Source organism: Prosopis cineraria, unplaced genomic scaffold (assembly GCF_029017545.1).
Source record: "Prosopis cineraria cultivar Desert tree isolate PC_DT_omini unplaced genomic scaffold, ASM2901754v1 PC1, whole genome shotgun sequence".
In the NCBI taxonomy this organism is placed as follows: Eukaryota; Viridiplantae; Streptophyta; class Magnoliopsida; order Fabales; family Fabaceae; genus Prosopis; species Prosopis cineraria.
The window spans coordinates 44,264,951-44,275,241 of NW_026555332.1; the positions used below are offsets into that span (position 1 = coordinate 44,264,951).

The following is a 10,291-nucleotide window of genomic DNA, read 5'->3' on the forward strand; positions in this document are numbered from 1 at the left end:
GGTTCCCAGGCTCATGAATTTTATAGCAGACTTGGCAAGGGACAATATCGAGCTCACATATTCTCTTGGTTAGGCAGAAAGCGAAAGTGAAAGCCCACCTGCTTGTGTTACACGCGACACCTCACCGGCCAACCAGATTTGGACAATGAAGAGGGATCCAAGCCACGAAGGGAGGGCGCGTGAGGGGAGTTTGGGAGGACAGATATGAGTGTCGGTCACTGGAGGGACAAGAGAGAGAAGGAGGTCGGAGGAAGAGGTGACAACGGCTGATGATGAAGGAAAAGAGATGGGGACCACAAGCGGAACAGGGCCATGTGAGGTGGGGGGAGGAAGGGACCCACGTTAGTGTCGTTCATTGGACGGACAAGACCATGTGGATGGATGTTGTCTCTGACAGAATTTCAATGTGGCCTGTGGCCACATCGCATGTGGGATACCATGTGAACCGGTCAGCTAATCCCTCCTCTTCATTCTTCTCTCTCATCATGCAAAAAATATTCATTATTCCCCTCCTTCCCTCAATGCGTATACATTTATTTTTCACAATGTTAATACATATAAATAAAATTTATAGGCCAAGAGTATTTCCCTCAATGCCACCCCACCACGGCAAGGAAGAGGTTGTGAGTACTCGAATTTATTGGAACCCTAAGAAGTAAGAAGGAATCTACTGTCTCTTGCAGAAATAGAAATGGAATGGCTAACTCAGGGCAAGAATATCACGCAGGATACTTAAATTAAAAATACTGTTCATTACACACTCTCATATCATCGCAGCTCTTCTGCCCCATTTGCTCGTAATGATCAAATTATTTCCGATCTTGTTTCAAAAAGAGGTTATAAGTTCTATTCATCATGCGTGATAAAGTGGTTGCGACTAGTATTGGTGTATGGTGAGGTAAGTGTGCGTGTGAGTGTTTATATTTACTTGATTCAATTCAAATGCTTTTAATTCACTTTGTAGAACTTAAAAGTAATACGTTTCATTAAAATGATAAAAAATTATCATTATTTTTTAATATCATCCTTTAATTAAAACTAATATTCTTAATTACTTTTAATTTCTTTTCTTATATAACATCTTTCTGTTATATGCTTTTTCTGGATCATAATATAAAACATTTTGAAAGTTAAGTCTCACTTTGTCCAAAATATACAGAGTATTGAGTAGGTTATATATATGTATGTGTGTACAATTATACTCGTAATTTATTATATCTCACTCAATTAATTAATAAGAATTTTTTCAATAAATCAAATATTATATTTATTTCATCCAAGAGTTGTTAAATTGAAAAGTTGTGAATTTTTTTAAAATTAATATTTTAACTAACTTTCTTAGAAGCATAAATTAATTAAAAATAGTGTATATTATAGTCGGATGGAGTAATTAACATTTATCAAAAAAATTTAATGCTATTGATTTTTTACTAAATGTCTATATTTTGAACTGACACTAGCTAGCTGATAGAGCATTACATATGGGAAACAAACGAGTGAGAAAAACTGTAAAATTAATTAGAGTATTTTGAGCACTAATATCCTACATTTAGCACTACAAGAAATCCTTAAACTATGTCTTACACTTACGATTAGATGGAGTGATAATTAAATACATAAAACTATTAAAAGGTAGAAGTTCAAACATTATATTGAAGGGGGGAATTTTCAACTTGTGACATATTTCAAAAGGAACTTTTTCTTAATTTTGATGAGGTATTTTTTTTTTTTAAGACCAGAGTACTTTATCCCTTTAGTATCATAGGGCACTTTTAATTAATTTTTACTCTCAATAAGATTTAACATTATAATCACATAGAATATTCTCTATATGTTAACCTTTATTTAATAGGATATCTTAAATAAAAAAATTTATTAACTACATTTTAAAAGACAATACCTGTCTTATAATAAAGTTCAACAAAGAGAGCAATATGTATGAAATGATGCATACAGCTTTAAGTATTTTGGCTTATTGCTTCGATTTCGTACCCGGGGGGGGGGGGCCACATTAATCTTTTTTCTCCCTAAAGAAGTTGACAACATGTCGCAAGAAATATGTTGGTTGGGCAATAATTTGATGTGCCCCAAGCCAAGCACTCGTGACTGTTCATCTTTTTCAAACTAATAACCAGCTGGAGGCATGGTACAAAAAATTAAATAACAATGAAAGGAAAGATCAAAGGAATTAGAAGTTGTTGGTTGGATGGATTATATTGACTATTGAGCGTAGAAGAAGCACTGAAAGTACAGTAAGAAAGGAACAAATAAGATGGAGAATAAGCACATATAAGTTTGGGCCACAGTATTAAGATCGAAAGCAACCAGGAAGAACGTAACACAGACGCATGCACAGAAACAACTCATTGCTATCAGATGACAAGTATCATGACACAAGAGATCCATATAATGAAGCCTTTGATTCATACGTGATCGTAAAACCACACGCACTCTCTTCTCAATCCTGGCGAGCTGATGGTCACTTCTCTCAGAAGCATAACACATGCAAGCTAATTAGTATATAAAGTTCCTGTATGAACTTTTGTTTTGTTTTAAAGCGTCAACGGAAAAATATATATATATATATTAAGAAAGAAAAAACTAGCGAGAAGGTTTATATATTAATAAAGAGGAAGAGAGGGTGCGAAGAAGGGTCAATTTGAGGTGATGGGAAGGAAAGTGAAGGAAGTATCGAATCAGAGGACACACGTGTGAAGGAGAAGAGAGTGATGGTGAAAGGTGGGGCGAGAGGCACACGTGGGTGTGGGAGATGAGTTAGAGGTTAAAAGAAGGTACGTAGCTTAACAAGGGATCAAATAAATGAAATAATCCCATTCAAGAGTTTGGTCCCTACTGCTACGTATTACCCCACCACCTCTCAACACCATATGCCTAATCATCTCTCCAAACTAATCTAATCTTCATTGTTTTGGCCATTCCTCTTTTGCTTAGCTTTCTTCACTACTATCTCCATCCCCACGTCAAATCAGTGTAACGTCCTTCTGCTGTTCTAAACAGCAATTAATGTCAACAAAAGCAAAACGACAAAAAATATGGTCACTAATTACTTCATTCGTTAGTGTAATATCAGATCCCCTTGTAGACACATTGTAAAGGAGTGTTGAGTTCTAATTTGTACTGCTACAACAGGGCGTCATGCAGATCGGAATCTACTTCGTTTATTTTGTTATTATTGATGGAGTAGATTTTCATCAGAAAGTGTTCTGGCGATCTCTAACAATTTTCAATTCTTCTATCAATGGTGGGTGATAAAGCCCTTGATCTTGCCATATAAAATATGATCAACTAATGCCGTGAGAAAGCCGATAGCTCCCCCATGTTAACTTAGAATTAGGGCAAGACTGAAAAGTGAATAGTGGAAGTATAACTCAAGAATGTACATGTTCATCGATTGTTATTAATTTTAAAGTCTCAGGATCTGAAATCAATCACAGTTTTCAATAACATACCTATACATAGTGTATTAGTGTCCTAGTATAGCTCCATATTGACTTTGACTGTGTGCATATTCCTACATGCATGTGTTGGGGCTTTGAAGTCAGATCGTGGGTCAAAACCGACAAAATTTGAAAAAGTTGGTCAGCTTCTGATATTGGCCAGCCTATGTATATTCATACACTCGCATTGACAAGGAAACGAAGAACAGCATCACCTAGATAATTTAACATCATCAATAATATAAGGTCTCTGACGGTTCTTGCTAGGCAATGGATTGAATTGGACCCCATTAATTTCTTACACTGGCTCTCATGCATGCGTTGTTGCCTTGCATGAACAATGAATTGTCCTAGTCCGTGTTCCATAGAGCACCTTAATCAAATTCAAAACCCACAAATGATTCCTACCATGGAAGACATCTCGTTCTCGTTTAAAGTGATCACAGAATTTAGCTGCATGTATTAGGGCCGGCACACAGAGTTTGCTAGATTGAACAAGACTACGTTCATTGTTTCTTCTTCCACGGTGCATCTGAATCTGTATATATAAATTTTTCATACACAGTGGTATCTGAAAAAATTCAGCCTAACTTTATGTCTGGCTTGTTTCTTTTTTCATTTTTTCCCTATGAATAATATATAATTATCGAACCATGAGTTGTATTTTTATTTTCATTGTTGCAGAAGTCAAACGGAAGCTTGCTGGTTCATCAAGATATAGTTGCCAGGTTTGATAATTGGCAATAAGTGACTGGGTCTGAGTTGCCAAATATGAGCGAGCCAGGCATGTGATATAATGAGTATAGCGTACAAAACGAACCCGATTTCACAAAGAAAAGTCGGCCCAGAGCATGTGCTCAACTGATGACACAAAACTGAATGCGAAACATATATTGACAAATTTAATTCCATGGAAATCATGGGCACTCGCGAACTTCGAGGATGATCTAATGAAAAGATCCGGTGGAAACCTTAACCGTTGTGCGTGCATTAACATTTCATGCAAGAACCGTATCGAATTTGCACTGCTATATATTGAGCCCCATGAAAGCAGCCGCAGTTTGGATCACATTAAAACAAGAAAAGAAAAGAAAAGAAAAGCTTCAAGATCCAAGAAAAAGCAATACAACTTTTAACGCATTAAAAATAAAATAGTATCAAACTTGTCAGCGGACTGAGAAAATATAGTCTTGGATCGTGTTTGGTAACATTTTGTTGACCACTTTTCTGTGTAGGGTTTTTTCTTTTTTTCTTTTTTATTACCTTCTGAGAAAAACCCAACCCTCTGACCTCAACACGGTTAACTGTTTTAAGACACAGAGCTACCAAGTTAGCCCCCGTCCGCGGGTAATAAACTAGCAATATCTCTGAGGCATAATCATTGAACAATTATCTCAACCAATGCTAAAGAAAATAAAAATCATACCTATAGTATATAACAATTCTAGTACGATGTGTGCGTCTCTTTCCATCTCTTCCTAGCCACAATCTGAAAACCTAACTTCGCCCATAATTATTCTGTTAGACATGGTGGAGAATCGCAGAATCGCTAAACCATATGGATATGTTCATTGTAAGTGGAGGGCGAAGATCTCAAGGCATTAAGTTCAGAGCCCTTGAGGAGGGAGCATGAAGGGTTTTGAAATTAATGGATTCTAATTAATTAAATTTAAAGAAATGATTTTGAGCTTCTTAATACTAGTAGTAGAAGAAGAATTATGAGGAAGTAAGGGTGGGGTGCCCTACAGCGGCGCACATGGGAAAGGGTTTGGCAAGCATAGAACAAATCACATGTCCACTTATAGTGGGACCCAAACGGATCTTACCACATGCTTTGGTGTGTCTCTTACCCTTTGGGTCCCACTTGCTTCCTCTCCTGTCATTCTGATCAACTCTCTCAATTTCCATTTACGGGATACGGTGAAATCAGCAGCTGCCATCCCGTCCGAATCCCATACCATTTCTCCTACCACTTAGCAGTTAGTAGAAAGAGAATATATTTTTTTTATATTCCCATGGAAAGTTAAGTTTTATTAGTTTTATTTATATAGAGAGATCAGTATCTCGTCATAAAGTACTATATATGACTAAGAAATGTAAATTGATCTGGCACTAACTGATCATTTCTTTGTATCCAGCAACGGGATCATGGATGGAGTCTCTAAATTAATTTCATTTAACTAACGTGAATAAGTATCACAGTATCATTAAGCAAGAATGACAAATAGATAGGAAAACCGACGCAGCCTTTAATTTCCTTCATTATATGCTTCTCCCAACCCAGATTGGTTTGGGTTTAATTAGATTGATAGATATATGCCGAGGAGAGAAAAATGCATTTTGGAAAAGAATTGGTGAACGTGGACACCATGTGTGCCTGCAATTCTGAAAAGAACATGGCACACATCAACACCACAAATGCTATATATCTGCACTATTTGTAGCTACAAAAACAGTTGGCTGTGCCTTTCATATAATTGCGCATCGCCCATTTTGTTTTTGGCGAACCACCTTTATCATATAAGCAAACCAGGAGGGGTACATCCCAACAAAAACACTTTAACTTGTCCACACCACTTTAAAAGAACTGTCCTGTGTAGATATATATAGCTAATCAAAAGACTGCCAAGTAATTCAATGAGCATTCCATTTATTTTGATGCTTTTATTTCGTCCACGATGCCCCATTGGCCATAAAAAATGCAGTCACAAAGCAAATCAGAGAAGAACCAGAAACAATATGGTTGTTGTGATGGACAATCCCCTAATTAATTAAGCAATCCTGTTATCTTCGTCTCTGAAATTTGGTCAATTTAATTACGAGGTTCACTTGGTTTTGAATAATGTGTTCCAGATTAGGAACATTGAATGAGATAACTTCGTTTGTTTATATCTAGCTAATAGGCGACAAGGCTTACTTCTGAAAGAGCCAACACATTAAGTCGGACAAGCACTCCCAGCCATATGCTTAGATTTATATTTGGCGACTATCAGGGACCATAATAGATGCTTCTGTTTAACGAAGGGCAGCAAAAGGAAAAAAAAAAAAAACCTGTGTCACAAAGATCAAGAATCGTCATTTTCAACATGCTTCTCGATTTAACATGTATGCTTTCTCTCATACATGGTCACTGTTTGTTGAAAAATATTGAGCTATGGCTTTAGAAAATTCAATTCCGCTTCATCTAGAATCAGGACTGATATTATTACTATAGATGTGGAGTCAAGAATGGCTAAGGAAAATATTAAAAAAATAAATGGAGAAGAAAATAAAATAAAAAGAAAGGAAAAAAGAGAGAGAGAAAGAAAACTTCCCAATTTATTCTCTTTCTTCTTCTCTTTTTCATGTAGCCACCTAACATAAAATAACAAATCAATAAAAAATAAATTTTAGGGAATTAAAAATAATATTCAATAAAATTTGGAAAAATCTGCAATAAATTTCAAAAATTTCTTAAAAATATTTATCTATCCTTTTACCACAAATATTACCCATTTATTTTAAATTATATCAAAACAAACGTTAAAAAGTGAAGATAAGAGAGGTAAAAGTGTGTAAAATATATGAATGGTTAAGATGTAATTTCTCTTGTTTGTTTGTTTGTTTTTTTTTTTTTTTTTGCTCAATTATTATCAATTCCCAGTAAGGGTGGTCCGTTTGGAAGTCATTATTTCAAGTATCCACGAGTTCACTTGGGGAGTGAACTTCTTGAGTTTTACAAACTTATGGATCCTAGGTGTCCAAACCTTGGATCCATGATCAATATAATAATAAGCTCGTTTCTCAAATCCAAAGACGAATTGATATTATATATATATGTATATATATATATATATATATATAAAGCCTTCTAAAATTATACCAGCTAACTAATAATATTTGGGTAAATTCGATATATATGCTAACTGAAGTTCAGAATTTGACAGTTGACATGTGGGTCATAATATGTAGCATATTAATATTGACTTAGGTAGTGTAATGATCGGGTAAAATGAAAAATACATCTTACATTAAAAAATGAAACAGGAATAATTACGCTATTTGCAATGATGTAGGCGAAAAATATAATATAGAAGGGATCGTTTTAGTTACTTCTAGTATGAAATAACGAAACCCTAGGGATTGATCAAAAAAGGATTAAAGCAGGGAACATGGGGTGTCCATATTCACGTCTTTCCACTGAACAACCACTAGGAGATAACATCAGCTTGCCGTCACCTATCCCAGCAAGCTCGGAAAGTCCAGCTCACGCATCGTGCCACGTGTCACGAACCCATTCCAGCACAAGAGAGAAAGAAAAAAAGGCCCATGTGTGCTTCTATTAATGGCCACCACGCCCAAGTACACCCTCCTTCGTTCCCACCCGTACTATTAGTATATTATCATCACGATTCAGAAAGGCGACGGAAGCTTGTGAATGGTAAGAAAGAGAAAGCGATCCACACAGAAGGTGAACAGTGTTATTGATGGAAGTGATCGTAGGTGTGAACAAGGAGAAGATGGGTTTCGAGGAAACAGAACTGAGGCTGGGATTACCCGGAAATAATGGAGGCGGCGCCGAAACAGAAGTGGTTAGGAAGAGAGGTTTCTCTGAGACTGAATCAGAGAGTGTGGATTTGATGTTGAATCTCTCATCGTCAAAGGAATCAGATCCAACTGATAACCTCTGCAAGAATTCCCCAAAGGAGAAGACACTTCTGCCCTCTGATCCTGCCAAGCCTCCAGCCAAGTAAGTATTCATTTACTCTGTATATTATCTATGACAGTTCTCTTTAATCTTCTTCTCTACCACCAGATATAATAATTTACAGTGCCCACGCATTATTTAGGTCGGTTAGATAGCATAATCATGAGATAGACGCAGAAACAGGAGCGAGTGGCTTGCTTTTTGAAACAAAAGTTTAATTTACAATATAACTAATTAAATCAAACTCGCACGGTTTCGTGCCGCAAATGATATTTGTTATCTACGAAATCAAGTAGGGGAGGCAATATATATAGCCATTATTTTAGACTTGTACAAGTGCTGATAGATGGTTTAATTTGTACTGAATAAGTATTTGCTTTTCTTGCCGTTATGGCATATTTTTCGTTCTTTTAGTGAAAGGAATGTATATATGATGACATATTTGAGGCAAGAAAGTGAAACTGCAGTAGGTAGTGAGCTGGATGTGAACAAAACGAAGGCGGTTCATACATGCGCATTAAGTCCAAAAGCCTTGTAAGGGGATGTGAAATGAAGGATATAAACTAAGAAAGAAATCAATAGAAAATCCTAACTGCTCAACCTTTCTGTATTCTTTTCTTGGTCACATGTTGACTTTTCGAGCCGTTCAAAGAATTGCAAGTCGGAATAGAAAAGTTAAACTACTGAATATGGTGCTGTTGCTGATATTACTTGCGACCCATGCATATGTATATATGATTAATGAATTGTATGAATATCGATGATACAGGGCGCAAGTGGTGGGTTGGCCACCAGTGAGATCGTTCAGAAAGAACATATTAAAGAGCAGTGGAGAAGAGAGCGAGAAAGGAATCCCTAACAGTAGCGGAAGCTTCGTGAAAGTGAGCATGGATGGAGCTCCTTACCTTCGCAAAGTGGACCTCAAGTTGTACAACACTTACCAAGATCTCTATGACGCCTTGGCCAAAATGTTCAGCTCCTTCACCATAGGTACGTGCCTATATGCCCCACCTCTTTTCTATTTTAATTAATTTCTTTTCCCTTAACACTCAAATAAAATTATATATAAATTCATGATCTGCATATATTGCTAGTTATTTAATGTTGCGTTGTCGATTGAAGGCAACTGTGGATCCCAAGGAATGAAGGATTTCATGAATGAGAGTAAGCTGATGAATCTCTTAAAAAGCTTTGACTACGTCCCAACCTACGAAGACAAAGATGGCGACTGGATGCTTGTGGGCGACGTCCCTTGGGAGTAAGTTTTTCCATCTCATTATCATTATACCCAAAAATTAAAACGACCCAATCCTTAATTATAACAATAAGTATCGTATTCTCTCCCTGCTAATTATAATTACCTTTTCCCATATGTCCACCCAGGATGTTTGTGGAATCATGCAAGCGTTTGCGTATCATGAAAGGCAAGGAGGCTATCGGACTTGGTAAGTAACACGTTTTCCCCACTTTTCCATTATAATTGATCATCTCATCAAAATATCTAGTGATTATGTAAATATATATAGTACGTCGTCATATTCTGAGATTGAAATTATCATTTGGGGTTTAAATTTCAGCACCGAGAGCCATGGAGAAATGCAAGAACAGAAGCTAGAGTATACATAGTGGTTACAGCAGAATCCATGACCTGCCAATACTCCTTTGTAATTGTGGTCCGACCGTGACCAAGTAATGGAGCTAGTGAGAGAATGGATTGCAGTTTTTTTTCCCTGTATCATTAATATGCATTATATGTATGGTTTGTCATGTAATATTTCATACGAGAGGCATTGACATGTCTTAAATAGTACTGGTTAAGAACAGAAAAACAGTGATGGAGCTATTATCTGTTCTGCAAGACTTGTTATGGCCTTCTTCGAGCCAGAAAAACAAAAAGACTCGGCTTTCTTTAATTACTTGTTTTGATTGTCTACTTTTCTTGCTTGTTTTATAATAACAAGCTTAATGATGTGCCTGGCTATTCTAATCATCTATCTATCCTTGATATTGGTGTTCAATTTTTTTTTAATTATTATCATTTTCTTTTTATATATTTTTAAATTTTGTATGATCAAAATGAACTTCCGTATGGATTTTAGTTTACGATCAAGGATCGAGTAGCACTGGAAATGTTCCCTAACAAGTT

General features: G+C 36.3%; 1 protein-coding gene across 1 annotated transcript; it reads left to right on the forward strand.

Annotated features, from left to right (window-relative positions):
• The first annotated feature begins 7,801 nt into the window (after window positions 1-7,801).
• On the forward strand, window positions 7,802-10,163 carry LOC129320271 (auxin-induced protein AUX28-like). The gene is made up of 5 exons (XM_054965638.1): window positions 7,802-8,187; window positions 8,915-9,135; window positions 9,268-9,403; window positions 9,529-9,590; window positions 9,723-10,163. Exons 1-5 carry the CDS (start codon window positions 7,925-7,927, stop codon window positions 9,758-9,760), a joined length of 720 nt encoding a protein of 239 aa, XP_054821613.1. The 5' UTR covers window positions 7,802-7,924; the 3' UTR covers window positions 9,761-10,163.
• Window positions 10,164-10,291: the final 128 nt, after the last annotated feature.

Bases quoted from the DNA above. Each gene is read 5' to 3' on its own strand.
- LOC129320271 (XM_054965638.1), top strand. From the start codon at position 7,925: ATGGAAGTGATCGTAGGTGTGAACAAGGAGAAGATGGGTTTCGAGGAA. The intron at 9,136-9,267 runs GTACGTGCCTAT...TGTCGATTGAAG, and splicing joins GTTCAGCTCCTTCACCATAG to GCAACTGTGGATCCCAAGGA. The intron at 9,591-9,722 runs GTAAGTAACACG...TTTAAATTTCAG, and splicing joins CAAGGAGGCTATCGGACTTG to CACCGAGAGCCATGGAGAAA.